Source organism: Arvicanthis niloticus, chromosome 8 (genome assembly GCF_011762505.2).
Source record: "Arvicanthis niloticus isolate mArvNil1 chromosome 8, mArvNil1.pat.X, whole genome shotgun sequence".
NCBI classification, from domain to species: domain Eukaryota; kingdom Metazoa; phylum Chordata; class Mammalia; order Rodentia; family Muridae; genus Arvicanthis; species Arvicanthis niloticus.
In genome coordinates, this window is record NC_047665.1 from 7,948,435 (window position 1) to 7,969,244 (window position 20,810).

General features: G+C 49.1%; 1 protein-coding gene across 4 annotated transcripts in view; it reads left to right on the top strand.

Moving 5' to 3' along the window:
* Macroh2a1 (macroH2A.1 histone) overlaps window positions 1–20,810 on the top strand; it is a 60,593-nt gene that overhangs the window by 21,766 nt on the left and 18,017 nt on the right. For 2 of the 4 annotated variants that reach the window (XM_034510621.2, XM_076938941.1), the window contains exons 3-5: window positions 6,844–6,950; window positions 7,330–7,527; window positions 14,816–14,926. In XM_034510621.2, the coding sequence (XP_034366512.1) occupies window positions 6,844–6,950; window positions 7,330–7,527; window positions 14,816–14,926 (416 nt within the window). The remainder of the gene's footprint in view (window positions 1–6,843; window positions 6,951–7,329; window positions 7,528–14,815; window positions 14,927–20,810) is intronic. The other 2 variants (XM_076938942.1, XM_034510622.2) reach the window with 1 other exon arrangement.

The following is a 20,810-nucleotide window of genomic DNA, read 5'->3' on the forward strand; positions in this document are numbered from 1 at the left end:
GATTCTTTCCTATTGCAAGGTTGTGTTTGGAGTTTGGCTCAGCTGCATCACCTGTTAACCGTTAGAGCCTAATTCTGCAAACCATGACTTCATCTCCCTGAAGGAAGGTGGACGAAATGCTTCCATGCAGCAGAGTTGGTTCAGTTCAAGATGCTGCGTTGTGGGGAGGGGGAAGGGCCAGGTTCTATACCTTTGGTGTTGGGGCAAACTTGAGAAGCAGGGCTGCCAGAGGTACTCTTGTCCAGCCAGCTGTCCCAGAGATGGAGCAGCTGCCAACACATGGCCTTGTCCAAGGCTGTGGGAATCCTCGCATGTTGCTCTAAAGCTGTCAAATTCAATGAGGCTGGGAGCTTTGGGGTCTGAGGAGACATGGCTACATCACCAGTCCTGGCCACCACAAGCCAGAAGCCAGTTGCTCATGAGAAGAGTAGGATGCTTGTATGTCTTACAAGTCAGATCTTAAAATAACATTAAAAGAATAGCCACCAAGCTACCCAGCAGTGCAGTGCGCCTCAAACAGTGTTTCTGCCTGGGGAACTTAGGCCATATTCAGAATCCTCTCTGGAGCTGACCTCATGCACTCTGGGCCCCAAATGAGGCCAGAATTGTTCATTAGCCTGTCTCTGGCCAGGAAGAAGATTCCTGGGGGTGGAGGGCTGGTGAGGGCTTCTGTCTCTTCCCTCCCAAGCTCCCAGCCCAGCCTTCCTTGGTTTTTCACAGATTTTATTTTGTTTGTTGTTTTGTTTTTGTTTTTGATTGTAGTCTCCAGGTATAGCTCCTAAATAGCCCTCTAAGGAGGGGTCCAGGGACCAGGCCCTGGAAATCACGGAGAAGGCTTTGTGTTTGTAAATTGTGTGTTTCTGTGATTCTGTTTCCCAAAATTGTTATTTCCCTTCAACTAGCCAGAGGCAAAGCATCAGAAGTGAAGACCTTCCTGTGAGAAATGAAGAGAGAGCGGGTACCCTCCCGTGTAGGATGTTATTGGTGCCTATGAGCTAGGGGCAGAGGCAGAAGCTGGCTCTGGTCTAGCTTGTTGGGTGCCCTCTTGGGGCTTGGGCCTACCTCAGGGGTATGGGGTACAGTGACCTGTTATAGAAAAAAATGTTAATATTAATGGAGGGTTTCTACCCTGCCTTTGATTCAATTCCCAGATAAAAGAAACAACTTTTATATTTATATTAAGCCTTAATCAGCACTAGAGCTGGGCAGATATCTGACCTCTAGGCTATTATGACTACTTCTCTATCAATAATGCCTCAGTTACAACTTTCCTTGTTCCATCTGGGCCAGCCCTCGTGGCCATGTTTTCATGACTCACCTACCTGGCTTCTTTCTTCTCTCCACCTTCTCCCTTCCCTCATGGTCTCTCCCCAGACCCCAAGGCTGGGAACCCAAATCTTACCTATCTCTCTTTTGCCCCACCTGTCTTCTGTAGGGCTGTAGGCATCTTTATTTTACCAGTCAGAGATAACTTGGCAGTCAATGTCACATAGCATCCCTTGTGCAGCTGCAGACGAGCAACCAGGCCTCAGGGTCCATTACTTAACATTATACCACATAGGAAAAGACTAAACCTCAACCGTGGCCTGCCCTAGGGCTGTCCCCAGTGCTGTGGGGTGCAGTGGCCTGCCCTAGGGCTGTCCCCAGTGCTGTGGGGTGCAGTGGCCTGCCCTAGGGCTGTCCCCAGTGCTGTGGGGTGCAGTGGCCTGCCCTAGGGCTGTCCCCAGTGCTGTGGGGTGCAGTGGCCTACAAGGGCTATGGGCTGTAGCTCGGCCTCCATGTTTTTTCCATCCTTGTCACTCACCAAGGCCACGTTCAGAAGAATGGACCACAGGTCTCCCTGCTAGGGCAGTCTCAAAGCAGCTATCCTCTGCCAGTCCCACTTAGGAAGGCCAGTGTACCCCGGGGAGCAGACAGGAGCACTCTGCCTCGGTGAGTGCCTGGCAGTTTATGTCCCTCCTTCTGCAGCAGGCAGCCGGCTCCTGGCCAGAAAGGCTCTCACTTTATTGCTGTTTGTAAAACTGGGCCTGGGAAGAAAGGGCAGAGGGTGTCACTGCTGCTCAGCCGTGGGCGACGTGTTCTGCAGCCCTGCTTTCTCAGCAATTAGAATGTGTCCTTCATCTCTCTCAACTTGTAAAATGCCCAGGCCCGCTGCCCACTGCAGTGCAGAGGCAGATTGGGGTGTGGAGCGTGCTTCCTGTAAAAGGTGTGTCTTTGAGGTGCTCCGTCTTGTATGTCCCCTGATGATAGTGTTTCTATGGTTACTGTCCATCTGGAAAAACATGAGCGTAAACAAGAACAGTACTTGTGCAGTGAGCTGGAGTCTGTCCACACCCCTCCTTTCGGTAGTAATGGATAAAGCTCCTGCTTCCTGCAGATTATGGGGCCCACTCTTTGGTAGGAGCCTAGGCCTGCACATCCATCTCAGCTCCTGCATGTTGCTGGGTTCTACAGAAAGGAAGTCTTGGGCTTCAGCTCCTTGTTACAGAAGGCAAGGCAGTGACACCCTCACCCTGCTGTTTCCCATGAGCTTCCATTCCCAGACCTGCACCCCCACGTGGCTCCAGGCTGGCATCTCTGGATCGAAGCTGAATTGGCATTCTACAAGGAGTCCTTGAAATTCCCCAGGAAAAACCTCAGGCCATTGAAACCAGAGCCACAAATCTAGAACCTTGGGTGGAGGCTAATGAAGCCTGGAAGGTGTCCTCTGGGTCTGTGGCCTCTGTCTGGCGTTCGTTTTCTTCTGGGGCACTGAGTTGCTTTCTTTCCATTTCTCTTGTCTTGCCTTCCCACTCGAGTCTGTGCCCACACCCACTCAGGCTTTCTTTCACCCCACCTCTGCCCGGGAGGCCTTCTGCTTACACTCCTACAAGGAGGGGAGACAGACTTCTCCAGAAACTATCCCCACATGATTCGTTTGTCAAGGGGTGGGCTTAAGGATTTGGTATGACAGCCCACCACTGTGGGTACCTGTATTACCGTGCTGTTAATAAGGTAAGGTATTGTTAGCACACCACGGTCAGCGGACTCTAACCTACCAGCCACTGTCTGCGCGCTCTGGCTCTGGAGACCGGCAGCTCATCCTTCCCTAGAGCCTCAGAAAGGCGGGCCAAGACTGACGAGGGGAAGAGCTTTAAAAACTGGGCCACAAGCTCCACGATGCCAGAGGCCCCCCTTAAGCCTCCCTAAGTGCTAAGTTCCAGCCCCGCCCTGCTCTGGGGAGCTCTTCTCCCTGCCCTTAACTGCCAGACTCTGCTCTTTTGGGGCCTCAGGCACCCACTTTGCTAATGAACTGTGGCAGGACAGTAGCCTTGCAGGTGTGGTCTACACCCCAAGCACAGGAGCCTGAGGGTCTACTGGGCCACAAGCCGCTGGCTTTTCTGCCTCCTGAAGCACCACAGATACCTTCTTCATTTGACAGAGGGCCCTCGGGCAGTTATAGGGAAAGGTTGGGAGAGCCCCTCTACTGAGAAGCTACATTGTCCTGAGGTTGTGGAGGAACAGCTAAGGTGGGAAAGGCAAGCCTTTCCTCTAGCTAGTGCCTCAGGTACTGGCCATTCTGCTGCTTCATACCCATGGCTCTCGTGGTCACGAAGGCCAGGTATGGTCCTCTCTAAAGCTCTGGACTGTGCAGCCTTGTGTTGAACCCCTTTCCTGCTGGAAAGACAGGAACCTCAATGCCTCCGAGTCCCTTCTAAAACATAAGGTTGTTTATCTCTTTGTGAGGACTGAGCACATGGTTTCCTGGATTTGGGGAAGGCAACTTGCTGTTCCAAGTGCGGCTTAGTTGCCTCTTGCCCCATCCCACTGCTGTTGTGAAAGTGTTCACAGGCAGCCAGGTGCTTGAGTCTGTACGCATATGTAGCAGGGTTTGCATGAGGCTTAGTTGTTAATATTAAACATACACACCATCTCGGGAATGGTGGTGCATGCACCACTGTAGCTCTCGGGAGACTGAAGCAGGAGAATCACAGGTTTGAGGCTAGCCTGGCTACCTAGTAAGTCAGACCAAAGTAAGACCCTGTCTCAAAGCCAGCACAGTAGACAGCCTTTAGTTCTGAAGTTTCAGGCTTGGTTTTCATGCAGCTACCTGTCAAGTTTTGCTCTGTTACTATGTGTTGTAATGCTAAATATTGGCCCCCAAGGTCTGGTTATCCTTGATGAGATCTCCATGAACACCAAGTGATGTTGTGTAACCTTGCTCTTTAATGTAAAATTATTGGTTGAATAAAGATGCCTCATGCTATAGATGGGCAGAAGAGAGGTAGGTGGGGCTTCAATTACCAGGCTCAGGGTTTGAAGAGAGACCATGAGGAGAGAGAAGAAGAGAGAGGAAGATGCCATGGAGGGTAGGTAGGTCATGAGACCATGGCCACGGGGGATGTCCAGTTGGAGTAGGACCATCCCAGGCAGAACATGGCAAGTTAATTCTTGGGGTTATTAACGGGGAAGTAGACAAAATAGCACAGAGGGTTGCTATCTACCCAGCTCTGGTGCTTTTAAGGCTTCTTATAGATATAAAGGTTTTGTGTCTTTTATTTGGGAACTAAATGATCAAAGGTGCAGTAGAAACTCCCAAATAACATTTACCACCACAGCTACCAGTTTATTCCTGCTTATTCCAGGATGTGTCCTAGCGCCGACTTTGTCAGAGCAATCTAGAACATACAGCATAACTGGAGTATTAGAGTATCTTTAGTGTAGCAGAAGGTCAGACCTGAGTTGGCCCAGATGGTGGTACAGAAGGACACTAGAGGCAGGAGAGTGACGTGGGCAGACCCACAGCATGGGCGATGGACATTGAGGAGCAGTGTGCCCATGCCATGAAGACAGTGAGGAGCAGGGATGAGATGGGTGGGTTGCCAGGAAGGGAGTCAGGAGGGATCTCTTGCCAGTGGGGACGCCTCGGTGCCCCTGATGATGTGTTAGGGTTTTCCTTTGTCCTGTGAGGCCGCTTCCCAGGCAGGAACACTGACCGTATAAGCATCAGCTGCAGGTTGGACAGCCTACCATTTTCATTTTATTCCCTCTCATGATGTTTGTTTTGAAGAGACTTTGGACATAACAGAATGCTGAAAAAAATATTGTATTTTTTCAATAATTCCTTTTTATGTTTTTTTAAAAATATGCATTGGTGTTTTGCTTGCATGCATGTCCATATGAGAGTGTCAGATAGCCTACAACTGGAGTTACAGACTCCAGTGAGCTGCCATGTGGGTGCTGGGAATTGAACCTGGGTCCGCTGTAAGAGAAGCTGGTTCTCTTAACCACTGAGTCATCTCTCCAGCCTCTGTTGTATTCTTCCTAATCAAGAAGTGATCTGTGTACTATAAGGTACGGTGAGCTGCTTTGCTACATGTGTGTACATGTGTGTACTATAAGGTACGGCGTGCTGCTTTGCTACATGTGTACATTGGAGAATGAGGAGGTTAATTTGGTTAACGTATCTGTCCTTCATATTCTTGTGTTTAGGTTTGGAGAACATTTAAAGTACATGTTAGTGATTAGGAAACAACATAGTATTATCAACTATAGTCACCTCTCTGGGCACATCACCAAAATTTTCCCTAGACTCTAACCGACTCTTCATACCCTTTGACTGCCATTTCTTCTTTTCGCCCTCGCCAGCCTTTGTGATCACTCCCTATACTTGGCTTTTACGTTAAACTTCTTTAGATCTGGCATCTTAGTAAGCTCATAGAGCGTTTATTGATCTTTCTGTGCCTGGCTTATTTTATTTAGACAAGTTACTGAGGTCTCTAGAGTTCAGGTCCGTTCATGTTACAAAGGGCAGGGTTTCTTTGGAAGGGGGACTCTGATCATATGCAGATTTAACAGTACCTACCACATTTGCCCTGCTCACTGTGTCTCAGGACAGTATTACTGTGCTCCATTCCTAAGTACTTAAGCATTGATTTTGATTTTATGTGTATAAGTATTTGCCTGCATGTGTGTATGTGCATGCAGAACAAGCAGAGGCCAGAGGCTGATGTCAGGACCTCTGGAACTGGAGTTAACACATAGCTGTGAGCTGCCATGTGGGTACAGGGAATTAAATCCAGGACCCCTAAGAGAACAGCCAGTGACCTTCACTGCTGAGCAGCCTCCAGCCATTGCACCATTTCTTAGGAACAAGAGTGGCCGTGCTACTGTCCAGCTTAGGGAACAATTCTCATGGAGTGACTCCCGTGTTTAGGCCTCTTCACTTGTCTCCAGAAGGACTTTGGAAGATTCCGTTAAAGTCACACATTGTAGTTGGTTCTGTCTCTAGCTTTTTAGAACTCCAATATCCCCACCCTTTTGTTTTATGTTACTGTGACATTGAAGCCCAGTCACAGCTTTCTGATTTCAGATCCCAATGTGCAGGTGTTCTTTGGTTCAAGCATCAAAGATTTCTCCAACACTGTCTACATCAAGTCCCCTCCCCTTGAGTTCTACAGACAGCTGACACATCACCAGAAGTGCAGGCATCGTGTCCTTCTGGCCACACTGCAGGTGCATGCAGTTGCCCATGTCCACGTCCAAGTGCTCCTCACAGGCGACTCTGTCTGGAAAGTGGAGCCAGAGCCGGATTTAGACCTTAGTCTCACCACTTATATACCCAGAGCCCTCTGCTGCTCCCCGTTCCTCCTTATATACCCAGAGCCCTCTGCTGGTCCCAGTTCCTCCTAACCTCTGTTTAAGAACAAAGGGTGGAACCTTTAAATCCCACCCAGCCTTTCTGTTCCATCTCTGAGTGGTTGCCCCAGAAGCACTGCTTGCAGAACACTTCTGCGTGGAGATTGGGGGCAGATGAGTTCTCCAGTGCCCTGAAATGACCACATGCTTTCATCTGCCCTACAGCTGAGATCCTGGAGCTGGCTGGCAATGCAGCAAGAGACAACAAGAAGGGACGGGTCACTCCACGGCACATCCTGTTAGCTGTGGCCAACGATGAAGAGCTAAACCAGGTACGGGGGAGTGGTTTCCAGCCTGTCCCCAGACACACTAGCACATACTAAGGCCACTCAGGAGAGGCTGTGGTGACTGGCAAGACCCTAAGCAGCTTCCTGCCTTTTGGGCCGTCACTGAAATTAGGGTAGGGAGATGCCGTGGATGCTCTGCTCTCCCAGAAGGAATGACAGCATAAGTTCATACCAAGTGAGGACTCAGGGACTGGAGTCCCATGTGGTATGTCTGAGTTCTGTTAGCATCTTTGTAGCTGCCACAGTCAAGAGCTGTAGCAGCTTGAAGCAGATGCCTGTGAGCAGGGCTGACCTCTTGAATCAGGCAGGGCACTCCTGGAGCAGGCATCTGGCTCACCACCTGCGACTTTGGTTTTCCTGCAAGCTGCTAAAAGGAGTCACCATAGCCAGCGGGGGTGTGTTGCCGAATATCCATCCTGAGCTGCTGGCAAAGAAGCGAGGATCCAAGGGGAAACTGGAAGCCATCATTACGCCTCCACCAGCCAAAAAGGCCAAGTCTCCGTCCCAGAAGAAGCCAGTGGCTAAGAAAACAGGAGGCAAGAAAGGGTCCCGGAAGTCTAAGGTATGGGATCTGGCAGGGATGTGTGGGATGGGTAAATAAGGTCACAGGGCACCCCCTGCTCCCAGCCCTTATCAGAGCTGATCCCTGATGGGGGAGCTAGACTAGCCAACTCACTGGCTAGTCCAGAGTGTCTCAGGGAACCTGGGTTCAATTGGAAGACTGGACATGGGGATGGGTAGTGGCTTCCAGGGAGCAGCAGGAGGTGCCGGATAGCCTGGCCGCACCCCTCCTGTACCCGGTCTCCCATGTAGATGTTCGTGCCTGTGGAAAGGTTTTCTTGTGCCAGAGATCACCAGTAATACCATCCTCAGAGGGGCCATCTGCGCACACGCCTTGACGCTGAGCTCTACAATCTCATATGTTGCCATGGCTACGTGTCCTCATTGGACACGTAGCTCCCGGAGGAGCGCTTCAGACAGCTGTCTTTCAGAACCTTGCTTCAGTCCAGAAAGAAAAGCAGTGCATCTTGAGGCAGTTCCTCCCAGACCTAGCTTCCCCTGAAAGCCTTGTCCTAGATGCTGGCCCTCTGTGGCGAGGAGAGGGAGAGCCTGTCAGGCATGGCCTAGAGTTACTTTGATGGGGAAGGGCAAAAACATCCCCATCTGTTGGCACTGTTTTGGGGCCTGTGTTAGCTGAGGAGAAGGCACTGTGTCTCCTCACACACACTCATAGATGCAAACAACACTGCCCTGAAATAAAAATCTGAAAAAAATACCTTAATTGTTCCCCACTCCGGGAAAGAGAAGCTTGACCTTGAAGATCGACCAGTATTTCTAGATACTAGAAAGCATTCTACCTTGCTCAGGAGTACAGAAGGAAGAGGAGGAGGAGGAGGAAGAGGATGAGGAAGATGAGGAAGAGGGGGAGGAGGAAGAAGAAGAGGAGGCGGCGGCAGAGACAGGCAGAGACAGGCAGGGAAGGGACTTTAGAGAATGTTCCTTATTCATTTCTGCTAACTATAAAGTGAGCAGATTGGAACATTCCCTTCCCTCTCCCTATATTTGCAGTTGGAAGGAAGGGCAGGGAGGAAGAAGCAGGCAAGTCCCAGGGGACTTGCTTTGGAAAGTTAGGAGAAACAGAGAAACCTTGAAAATGGGCCGGGCGGGGGGTGGTGGTGGTGGTGGTGGTCTGGTTGCCCACAGGGAGGGCCTGGCATTAGGTGCTGGCACTAGCAGGGTAGAACCATGCTTCAGGCTTGGCCCTTACCCTGGCTGCATTCAGGCCTTGCCCTCTTTTCTGCACTCAAGTCGTGCCATCTGAGCATCTTAGATGCCAGTGCCTTGTTCCCCTGCCCTTAGTCTTCTCGTGTAGTGACTTCCTGACCTTTGCAGCTTACTAAACACTAGGAATTGGTTCTTCATGGAGTGTGAGAGTGGATATGTGAGTATGAGAGACCAGAGGGGGTGTGTATGTGTGATATATGTGGCATGTGTATGTGTGTGTGTGTGGTATATTTGTGTGTCCCTCCAGCCCCTAGTAGCTATGTTTCTAATAACCATATGTCAGTAATCACTCAAACATTCAACTTTTCTCTTGATTACAAAAGCAGGGAGCCTGTGATGGTGGTCTGTTTTTCTTCCACACAATAAAACACATTGTCTGCTTACTGTACCAGCATTTGGCTAACATTAAACCCTGGGGGAAGCTGAAATTGGAACCGTGAACGGCTAATTTTCAAAACATTTGTTTAATGTAAATTGTGGTGTCAGCTCCCAGAAACAGTGGAGGCCCTGGCATTTCCATGTTTCATGGAACATTCTGAAAATCGCCTTTCCAGGGCATGCGCGGAGTGCCTCACCTCAGGGACGTGCTGAAACACTTGCGCTGAAAGGGAGTTGGTATTTTTCAAGTGTCAACACTGGAAGTCTAAATCATAATTTTCTCCCTCAATTCTATATAATTTGAAGGTTTTGAAAATGTCCAGTGTGACAGCTGAGTCAGCTGCAGGGGAGCAGTCAGAGTCCTGCACTCAAGGCCAGGGCTCTGGCTGGGCCCTAGGCTCTTCCTACTTGGGTGGCCTCAGGCAAGTCTGCCCCCTTCTCTGCCTTAGCCCGCCCTAGCCCATAAAATGACAGAGCCTGTTCCAACTCTACAAGCCAGTGACTCTGGGCATATTGCATAATGCATTTTTGTATAAGTAATGTGTGTAAGTTTGGCAGGCAAAAAATGTATGCAGGAAAGAAAATCCTGTTCCCGTCAGACTATAATGAATTGATAACCTACTTTTCAGAAAGCCTATGTGTATAGAAACATGTATTTATGGAAACCCTTCCCATCCTAGATGTCTGAAACACAAGTAACACAACCACTGTTTTGGCCATGTAGTGTTGAAAGTGGAAAGCCTAGTCTGTGACATGGCTGTATTCTAATTCTGCCATTTGTGTGTTCTTGTGGGCTCCCATGGTGCCCAGCTTCCCCGTCTCTGAAGTGAAGCTAAGACAGGAACGTGGGAGAACTCAGACAGTACCAGCAACAGCCTGTGTCCTGAGGGAGCTGTGAGGGAGCTGTGCTCCCCTCCCTGTGGCAGGTCTTTGTGCTGCATTCTCACCCCCCCCCCCTTTCCTCTATGAAGACCCTAGGTGAGGAGGTTGTACTGATTATTCACTACCTGGCAGAAGACCAGGCTGATTTTGGTGTGTGCCTTGGTTCTCAACCTGTGGGTCACATACCAGATACCCTGCCTATCTGTTACAGGATATTTGATCACACCATGAACCCCGAGATTATTGTTTCCTGGAAAAACCTGTTTCTAGTTATTGTGTGGCTCAGCCTTAGTACACACGTGTAATCCCAAACAATGAAGGTAAGGTTAGTTTGTAGAAGGAAGCACCATGTTTGAAAGTGATGTCTAATTGAGTGGCAGACAAAGAGATGGATCAGAGAAAGATTTGACAGAATAGGATATGCCCAACTCTCAGCAGAAGAGAGAGGAAAGGGGGGCTACTTAAGGGGCTGTGCAGAGAGAGGGGAAGGAGGCAGTTTTACTGTGACAGTTGTACCGAGACAGGTTGAAGCGAGAACAAGCTAGACACAGGTGAAAACAGAACGAGCCAGAAAATGAGAAGGAGCCAAAAGATCAGAATAGATTGCTGGAGTTAGTTTGAGGCCAAGCAGAGCGATTCAGGAGAAATTGAGAGAAGCCAGTTTGAATCAGCCTGGGAGAGGAGTTTGAGCCAGAACAGCTGAGGTGACCATCCAGCCAGAGCTCAGAAAGAACTAGGAAGGAGTGAGTTTATTAAGCAGCAAGTCTCAGAAGCTAAAGATAATCTAGGCCTGGATTAGATTGTTTGGAGGGGAGAAGCTTCCAGGACTAGGCCTAGGTTAGCAGACGGAAGCAATGAGCCTTGGCGATGACAGTTAGATTAGGTGAATAAAAGTTGCACCTATCACATACTTATTTTAGGGTCATAGCTAGCAAAGTTACAGTTATTAAATAGCAACAAAATAATTTTATCGCCGGGGGTCACCACAGCATGAGGAACAAGTCTCAGCATTAGGAGTTTTGAGAACCAATGTATAAAGAGATACCAAAGAAAGGCGTTGTTTCTTAATGAGGAATTGCCTGACAGTCTGCTGCCTGTTAGTGATGGTTAGTTGCTGAGGCATAGGTGAACTTGGTTGGTGGGTCTCCTTCCGTCATTTTTGACACTGAATTCCACAGAGTCTTTAAGTGTGCACAGGTTGACTTTGACCTTTTAGGCTTTTTCAAAACAGCCCTGCATCTGTCCAATGCATGACACTTTTGCATTTATATAAAATGTAAGATTCTAAAAATCTTACAGTCGTTTGAGTGAGATGGGATTGCTTAGATCTTTCTCCCAAGTTTAGATCAGAAAAGCCTTGTGTCACCACACCGTGAAAGAAAAGGCATTTTTCTTCCAAGGCAGTAGGAAGGGTGTGATTGCAGGCAACTGGCCTCACTTGAACACAGTTATGATCAGAAAGCAGTTGCTGCTTTTATGCAGGGCAGTGGAGCTGACCTGAAGTTCCGCGGGGCTTCGAAAAGGCTCAAGTTCTCTGCAGAGTCAAAGGTTCCCTCTCTGTGCAGCACCTGACTGATTTCTCTTATTCAGTCAGGAGTTCTCTAGCCTCAGGTCCATTTCCAAGTGGGGAGTCTAAGGGGAAGGCAAACAGTTTTCAGTTTGCCCAGGTCACACAGCTGGTGGGGCCAGGATTTAAATGCAGAGCTAACAAGTTCAAAGAATATTGCTCGTGCATCCTATGATGACGGGCCGCTTCTTGGCCAGAGTCGTCCTGCTCTGATGGTAGAGGACTGCAGAGCCTTCCCCTGCAGGGTAAGTGAGGCAAATCACTGCTCAAAGTCACCAGCATCCTCATGGCTTAAGGCTCAGGTTACGCCAGTGACTGCTGGATGAATGGGGCATGGGAACTAGAATGCCTCTTCACAGAAACAAGCTGTGACATCTGATGTCTGACACCTGTCCTCTAGCTCTCTATCTGTGCAGCCCTCAGGGAGGGAGATCCCTGCATCCCTTGGTGGCCATGGACCCAGCACTTCCCCTTAGGAGTGATCCAGCACTGAGAGGAGCAGTGCTGTTGCTTACATTCCTCCCAAAAGAAGTTTCAAAAGGCTTCGTAGCATATACACTTAAAGTCTGACGCTCTTCATAAGAAATTTAAGGATATTTTCGTATGCTTCATCTATTATCATTTATAAAATTTTGTCAGTTTCTATGAATCCAGTAAAAATACCAAAGCAGTTTACTAACATTGGAAAACTTACATGTTTTACTTTCCTTCTTTCATTTACCCTACAGAACTTAATTCTAACATAATACTTTATTGAAGTAAGTGTGCGTGTATGCGTGTGTGTGTATGTATGCCTGTATGCATACGTATGCATGTATATGTGCCACCATTCAAGTATGGAAGTCAGAAGACAACCTCTCGGATTCATTTCTCTCCCTGCACCTTTCCGTGGGTCCTGGGGATCACATCACGCCCAGGCCACCAGGCTTCTGTGGCTTGTGCCTTTACCTGTTGAGCTGTTTCTCTGGCCTCATGCAGTGCCTCATCTTTATCCCCAGTGTGAATGACTTGTAGCAGAGCACTGTATTTCAGTTCACTTGAAGTAGTTCTTGTAACTTTATACTAAATGATATATATTTCCCAAAGTTGGATAGTTAACACACTTGTTAATATGCATTTACTCCAACCAACAGATGCATTCTAGGTTTAGTAACTGTTACAGAAAAAGCTAAATTTCATTAGAAAAGTATCTTGTAGTGGAATGAATGATTTCCTCATTTATTGGCTCAAGGATCCTAAGATGTATGAATTGCTGAGTTGAGACAAAGGTCAGGGTCCTATCCCACAGCAGAAGCTGTTAGTATTTGGAAAATCTTGCTCCTAGAATGATGGATGAGAACCCAGAGGTTTGTTACAGCAGCAACAGTGTATCCTCTCTATTCCCCAGACAAATGGTCAGGGTAGCAGTCTCCCATCAGTGAGAAGAGAGGTTTGTTACAGCAGCAACAGTGTATGCTCTCTTCCCGGGACAGATGGTCAGGGTAGCAGTCTCCCATCAGTATGTTTTGAGAAACCTTTTAGAATGGGCTTAGATTTACAATGAGTTACAAAGACAGTATGGAGCCCTCCAGCGCTCACCAGTGCTCACCAGGTTTCCTTTCCTGTGCTTAACAAGACATACTCACCAGCGAGTAGCAGCTGATGGTAGCACATTGCCATCAACCAAGAGCTGTCTGCCAGTGTGCTTCTCTTGGTCTCCAGCTGGTGACTCAGTGGTTTCTTTAGTTTTGTTGAGTGGAGGACTGAAAATAGCACACTTGTGAGTGGCTTTGTCAGTCCTCATTCCCAGAAGGTGTATCACAAAAGCCTGTTCTTCCCATGCAGGTCTTGACTACACCTGGCTCTTTTCTTCTTGTCAGGTCAGATAAATGCAAAGTATGAAGACAGCAAATCTGTGAGCCTCTGAATCCATTCTCTGCTGCCCGGCTCTCCCTCATAAAGCACTTTTGTCTTATCTCCAAAGCTTGGAGCTTTGGGCTTAGCTTATTTCGTTTACGGAAGGCATCACCTATACCATTGCCAAAGCACTCCTCACTGCCAAAGCGGTCAACCAAATGACGTGGTTTTTTTCAATGCAAGGAAGGCTGCTAATACACCTGTGCTTATGGATTTGGACCCTAAATGGGTACCTGGATAGGACGCAGGCCTTGCCTTGAGCTCGTTGTCTGAGGCCATCCTTATGGAAAGCACCCCCGTCTGAATTACCCCCTCTCCCCACCATGTAGGCAGGTGTTTGCCACTGCGCTGTGCCTTAGCTACAGCCTAATTTTTCCCCCCTGGGCCTTTCTCAGGATTCATGTATTCTGATAATCTGAGGGAAGGGAAAAGAAAAAGATGAACTATCTAGTCTGAAGTCCCACCATTCCCACTGTCCTCAACCTGTTAAATATCTGAATGTAGAAAATCCACACACAGCCTAGTGTGTATTTCTACCCTTAAAAAAGTATGTAAAAACATATATGTCCCCAGAGCGATGTATCCTTCTTACTAGTTACTCAGGCGGAGGAAGGAGAAGGCTGTGAAGGGGACCAGGGGTCCAGGTCGCACATAGAAGCTGAGCTGAGGGCTCTGTAAGGCTCGGAAGCGGAACGCCAGGGTGCATGTATTCTGGTCTGAGGGATGCTGGGGAACGTGCTAGAGTGGAGGACACGTGGCTGCGGAACTGCAGCCTCTGTGGCCTCCACAGCTAACTCTAAGGAAGACGATGGGAAAAGGCCCACGCCGTCACACCCATCTGCCTTCTCCTTCTCATTGTTAAGGCAGAAGCTTGCACTGTAGCTCAAGCTTGCTAAGAACTCGCTATAGAGTGCAGGCTGATTTAAACGAGTAGTAGTCCTCCTGCCTCAACCCTCCGAGCACTGGATTACAGGCGTGTGCCTGTAACAATACACTTGAGTTATACACGAAGATCTAAAAAGGTGAAATAACTAAAACCCATTAGTGACGAGATGTTACTCTGAATTTATAAAGTGATTCTATTTTAAATTATTAAAAATTCAGGTTTTGCTTTTAAGATTTCTCAAGATTATAAGTAATAAAAATACAATTTAAAATTTTTTTTCTTAAAACTCTGGGCTCTCTAAATAAGTAACAGCCCTCACTGTGGGACTTGCAGTGGCTTTACTTCCTGTGGCCTCTGACTTGGTAATGGGTGAGATGTGGGGCTGTCTCTCTGTTAAGAAAGATTTGTGTGGCCCCTGCCTGATGGTCCATGTTCTAACTCTTTGGTTTGTACAAGAAGAAGCAGGGAGAAGTCAGCAAGGCTGCCAGTGCGGACAGCACGACGGAGGGCACACCTACAGATGGCTTTACCGTCCTCTCCACCAAGAGCCTCTTCCTCGGCCAGAAGGTAGGCAGACACAGTCTGCTCCAGGGCCCCGGGGGTGGGGGGAGAGGGCAGAGGGCAGAGGGCAGAGGGCAGAGGGCAGAGGGCAGAGGGCAGAGGGCAAAGGCTGAGATTCCAGGTGTCACTCAGCTCAGAGGGTGGACACAACAACTCCAGGGTGGCTTTGGAAATGACCCCAGGGAGGACTGAATGGACAGGATCAACAAGCAGGGTCTGGGGATTCTGCCAGGTTCTAGGAAGGGGAGTACACACAGATAAGCTCCCACTGGGGCTAGGACCCTTGAGCTCAGCCTAGGGAAGGGGGTGCTTCTGAGGAATGGGCTGCTTCTCAGGTAGTGTGGTTGGTGCAGGGGGAAGGATCTAGCTGGTCCTGGTGGGCACCGATCTGATCCAGGGAGCCGGGTTGTTCTTAGACCAACTAACAGGTGTACCAGGGGTTTCGTCACCGAACCACCAGGCGACTCCTCGAGCCAGTTGTTTGTTTTAACCATGGGCAATATATTTTCAGCCGCCCCAGTGATGCAGCTTTGCCAGGACGCCATGGTTTTGTAAAAGTTGATTCACTTTTATTGAGAATAAAAATGATGCAAAGGCTTTTAAGACCTGGAAATGAGAATTGATTAAAAGAGGGATGGGATCTGTCTCAGTGGTTTTTTTAGTCCTCTGTAAATAATCTTGAAGGACTGAATCTGGCCCTGCCGATCCATTTGCTCAAAACTGCTCTGCGTCAGGTTAGAAGCTGCATCATTTTTACATCCTCACTGTCCGCTCCCTTTTGCACCACGATGACACCATTTTCTTGCTCACTCATGCCCGTTGTCCCCGCCCTTCCCTCTCGTGTCACTAATTGCACTCAGGCTCTCGTGATGCAATTCCTGCGGTGACGTTCCGGAATCTAACCATTGCTGTTTACATCCTGTAGCTGTTATCTGTATTCTGTGTGCATCTGTCTAAAGCAGCAGTTCTAGTTGTCATCTTAAGGTCTGGGCTTTGAAAGTTTAACTCCCTCTCAGCGCTGAAGGCAACGCCCGAGTCTTCCACGCCTTTCACAGGTCCTGTCATGTTGCCTCAGTTGCCACTGATGCGTGAGCCCCTCTGCTGTGTAGGACTAGCCTTCATTCTCCCTCCCTAAGGAAGTGAGTAGCGAGGGTGGGAGGCCTGGTGAGAGCTAGAGCTAATCACCCCCTAGGGACAGCCCTCTAGCCCACCCTGCTCCTAGTCACCTCCACTCTGGTCTCTCCTGATTCTGCACCCTTCTCTTGCTCCCCTTAAACACACCCCCTGCCTCCCAGCCAGCCTCAGCTAGAACTCACATTCACTTCACTGCAAACATGAAAGCACTGTGCTCTGTAGGTGGCCATGTGCCAGCACAGATGCCCTTCTGTCGCTCTGTTGCTTCAGCAAGAGACAGGACTACGTCCACATCTAGGCTGTTGCCTGGAGCCCACTGAAGATACCTAGCTTGTGTCTGCACAGCTGGGCACGCAGCTCTCTGTAGTGTTCCTCCCTCTGGGATCCTCCTGGTCTCAGATTGCAGAATGGGTACCTCGGGATGAAAATGGCCTAATGCTAACCATCCCTCAGGGCTTGCAAGGTCTGCAAAAGCCTCAGGAACAGGAAAAGTAAGAAAATTTGAGATGGTCTGATGAGCAGGGTGAAGGCGTCAGGCTAGGTCATGAAGCCAGTGTGGCTGCTTGGTGAAGACTTACTGAGCCAGAACCTAGAATAGAAGTCAGCCCAGTCAGCAGCACTGGGCACCGACCCAAGGCAGCCTGTCCACTCCCGCGCACGTTTGAACACTTCAGTCTGTTGGATCTGATGAAACTGCCCTTCCTACTGAGCACAGCAGGATGTGCTGACACCCATGCTCCCAGGAGAGGTCCCCAGAGTCACCCAAGACAGTAGCTCAGTGCATCAGCTCAGCTCAGCCTGGACAACCATATGAGGAACTGAGCCCTCCACTCCTGTAGCCGAGGCAGAGGACATGATTCTGAAGTAGCACTTGCAGGCCCTTTATTGACTGTGACAGTCAGGAGACAAATTCAGCGTATAGGGCTGAGGGGCCGAAGTCATAAAATGGTCAGAAGTGTCACACAGGCATACTGGAAGCCTGGCTCAGACTTTAGTTTTGGTTTGAGTCTTAGAAAATGTCTCTGAAGGTGTACTTTAGAAGGGATGGCTGTGGCACCCTGCTCTGTGTACCTCATTTCCGTCTAACAACGAAAGCAGTTCTTAAATACAGCAAGCAAGCTGGAGGAGAAATGTGACACTGTCGGCCAGGAGCTGGTTGCTAAGCTACTTGCAGGAGGGCCAGCCCTGGGCTTAGGAGCCTGGTCTCTAATTGTTGCTGTTAATGATGCATTTCAGACTGAAGTCTCAGGGGCTCCCCTCATTACTCTGTGATTTCCATGTTCACACACATTGTTGAATTGTTTTTTTTTTTTTCCTAAGAAAACAGTGCTGTTAGCTGGAATCCACAAATGTTTTTTGCCTTGTGGCTTTTTCTAGGCCCTTTTAAAACCTCATGGTTTATTAAAAAACAAGCAAACAGAAACCCCCACAGCAACAACAGCAAGCCACTGGCAGTGAGTGCATCCATGTCTCTGTCAGCAGTGAAGGTCTGCTCCCTGGGAGAATATTTGAAGCAGTTGGGAAAGCAGGTTAGGAGGGCAGAATTGAGTCTCCAAACCTCCCAACGATCAGGATCAGGATTGTTGTAGCAGGGATTACTTTTGACCCATGCCGATTCAACCCCATCCCTCCCTTCAGATTGCTGCCCAGCTTCTGAACTAGAACAGGGAATGCAGTCATACTAAGTGGTGCCATCCTGGCCTCGGGCAGCTTCTGGATAGCCTTGTCCTTCTAGGGCACTGTTTGTTCAGAAGCCTACCATATGTTGGCTGAAGGCTCTGGGAAAATTTACACTAGAAATGTGTGGCATAGGCATAGGCCAGCACAGGCAGATGTGGAGACAGGAGTGGCTTGCTGTGGCTCCTGGGGAAGATGGGCTTCATGAGGTGTCTAGGAAGAGCTCTGTTGAAGGCAACTCCCTTTCCCATTCCCTTTAGCAGGGAAGTGGACTGTGAGGCCAGGAAAAGAATCATACTTGATGTGAGTTACACAGGAAAGTGAGGCCAGCCTAGGCCATCCCATTTTGTTGTCATGAATGGCACCAGAGTTTGACAGTTATAGGTAGGCCCAACACACCATTAAGAAATCTGTGATACTCACTCGCATGTCTTAACATTTAATTTCTAGCCAGATTTTAAAAGGGATTGTATTATTTCCTTTAGCCAATGGTGTCAGGTCAAGGTAGTAGAACCAGGCCACTTGCTTCTTGCCATCAGTGCCAGACACTCTCCCACCCCCCCTCACCCCTCACCTTCTCACCTCCTCACCTCCTCACCTCCTCACCCCTGCCCCGGTAAGGCTGGACTGGCTACAAGCTACTGGAATGTAAGCCTGGGCCAAGGCCCAGTTACTGAACCTGCCGGCTCCTTTAGTCCCACTTTGAGAGAGAGAGATGTTCACTGCAGCTCAAGAGTTGCATCTAATGGTGTTTGATGTTCATTGCTAACTAGAATGTGACCACCCTAGGAGGCCTGAGTGTAGCAGGTGTCAGAGACAGGCCACCACAGGGGTGAGATCAGGGTGCTCCGTTGCTGGTGGGGGGAGGGACCTTGCAGTTTTCTGGGCTGAGTTCCTTTCTTCCAACTGTAGCCAAAAGGAGACGCTCTGCCCTCTGATCGGCGGTGCCCCAGAGGCGTGTTCCTGCAGCAGCTGGCAGGACCCACGGCTGTACTAAGTTCCCATGCTGTGGTATAAAACTGAAGTTTTCAATCTGTCCACAAGATGACAAAGATGCCATCACTTTACTCAAACACTTAAACCACTAATGATCTTTCTCCTTCCCCAAAAATCAGACTAGTGGGAATTTTCACAATGTTTGGCAGCCTGATTTGTGTCCCTGCCATATGCTGTGTGTGGTCGCGTGCTCTTTGGCTGAGAGGTGACCTACACCAGCTGACTTCTGTTTTGGCCCAGGACATGGCGGTTCACTTGTGGATTACTAGACTGGTCCTTTCAAGGCAATGCCCACGCAGCCCGTGTGCCCTGTGCTCAGGGGTTCTCTTCTCTTGTCCCAGGTCTTTTTGTCTGCTGATGGTTACCTCAGTTCTGACCTTTGCCATTGGACAAGCCTGCCCAAGCTAAGTTAATTACCCATTCTTCTTTACAAAGACTGACCCAGTTCTCTCCCCACTGGTCTCTGTCACACACTCTGTAGACCAGAAGATTCTTAATCTTTTCATACTTGTGTGCATTCTACAAGAGCAGCACAGTCTTGTAGCCAGCCTGGTGCCATGTTCTGAACATTAGTATACAAGCATGATGGACAATCCAATAGTAGCCTCATGCTTAGACGTGGGTGAGAGAGACTGGCAGCCCTCCATTGGCTGGACTAGTCCCAGTGCTAAGCAGCAGGCCTCCTGAGGTGCCATGGTCCTTACAGAAGGCATGGTGACAAGGCCAGGAAGGACTAGGAGTTCCCCATGGAGCCGAGCTCTGTTTGCAGCTGCTTCCCGCCTCCAGCAAAGGCAGCATACTCCCGTTTCCTCCAGAGAGCCCATTCCCCTGGACAGAGGTGTCGCAGGCCACTGAGGGTCAGAGGATGCCTCCTGGCTGGTGGAATCAGCCAGTGAAAACATGCTTCTCCAGTGGATACAAATCCCAGATGTGCCCATACAATTAGAAAAAGTTTGAAGGGTTGAACCTGCATGACTTTTCAGCATATCATCCTGTAGATGCTTAGATGTGTGCTCAGCCATGCCACACAGGCGGAGGCCGCCTTCTCCACTTTCTCCTTTGCCTCCCTCCCTCACCAACCTCTTGCCTTTTCACAGAGTGTGATTTTCTTGTTTGTTTTCTGGTGGGGGCATAGAATATTTTTTATGGACAGCATTTCCTTGGAGCCCACCTTGCCCCGCTCCCAGCAGGAAGGCATAGCCAGGGCCTGTGCTTCTCAGTGCCCAGCCACTAGGATCAGGAGCCCCTGATGGGCAGCTCATGAAAAAACCTGTTAGGGATGTGAGAGGCCTCCAGTCATCATTGGCCACTAAGAGGAGGAAACCCATGCGTAAAAATCGGGCCTTTCTTCTGTCTTTGAATCTTTCCTTGGTCAAAGGACTGGATTCATTTCTGCCATTGCTTTCTCCCAAGGAAGCACTCTTAGTCTAAAGGACCTTTAGCCTTTGAAAAGCTAGCAGCTTTTAGGGATCAGAAATTTGGGGGTGCATTTCTCTTGCATATAGTTTACCTTTTTTTTTTCTTTATTCCAAAATGGCCCCAGAAGTTCAGCACCCTGGGGCTTAGTTGCTGGGAGCTGTCCGGTATTCCACCACTCTCCCCCATGGTGAATGCCAGGACAAGGACTCAGTCCTGGGGCCCCCTGCAGGCTCAGGCCTAGGCCTTGCTGGGTCTGTGTGCTTAAGGCACAGTTGATGTCACTGAAGAAGGAGCAACTTGATGACAAGACAGAGATTGTGAAGGTGCAAATTTAGCCACACCTGTACCTAAAGAAAAGTTGGGAGTGGGGCAGGGCCAGGACAGCAGGAGCCAGCACCCACTGCTCCTTGTTAGTGACCAAGACTTGCCGTGGCAACAGAGCAACAGGCGGAGAAAGGTCAGTGGCTCTTCAGAAAGACCCAGTTGATTGGACGGACACAGCTCAAGCTATCTGCAAACCAACCATCAGCCTCAGTACAACCTGACCAGTGAGGTGAAAATCCTTTTTTAAAAAGACATTGTTTTCCTGGAGAACTGCTTGGGTTTCTTCCCAGGTGTCACCGAACTTCAGCATTGTGTGAGTAGCGGGCATATAAAGTTAAGT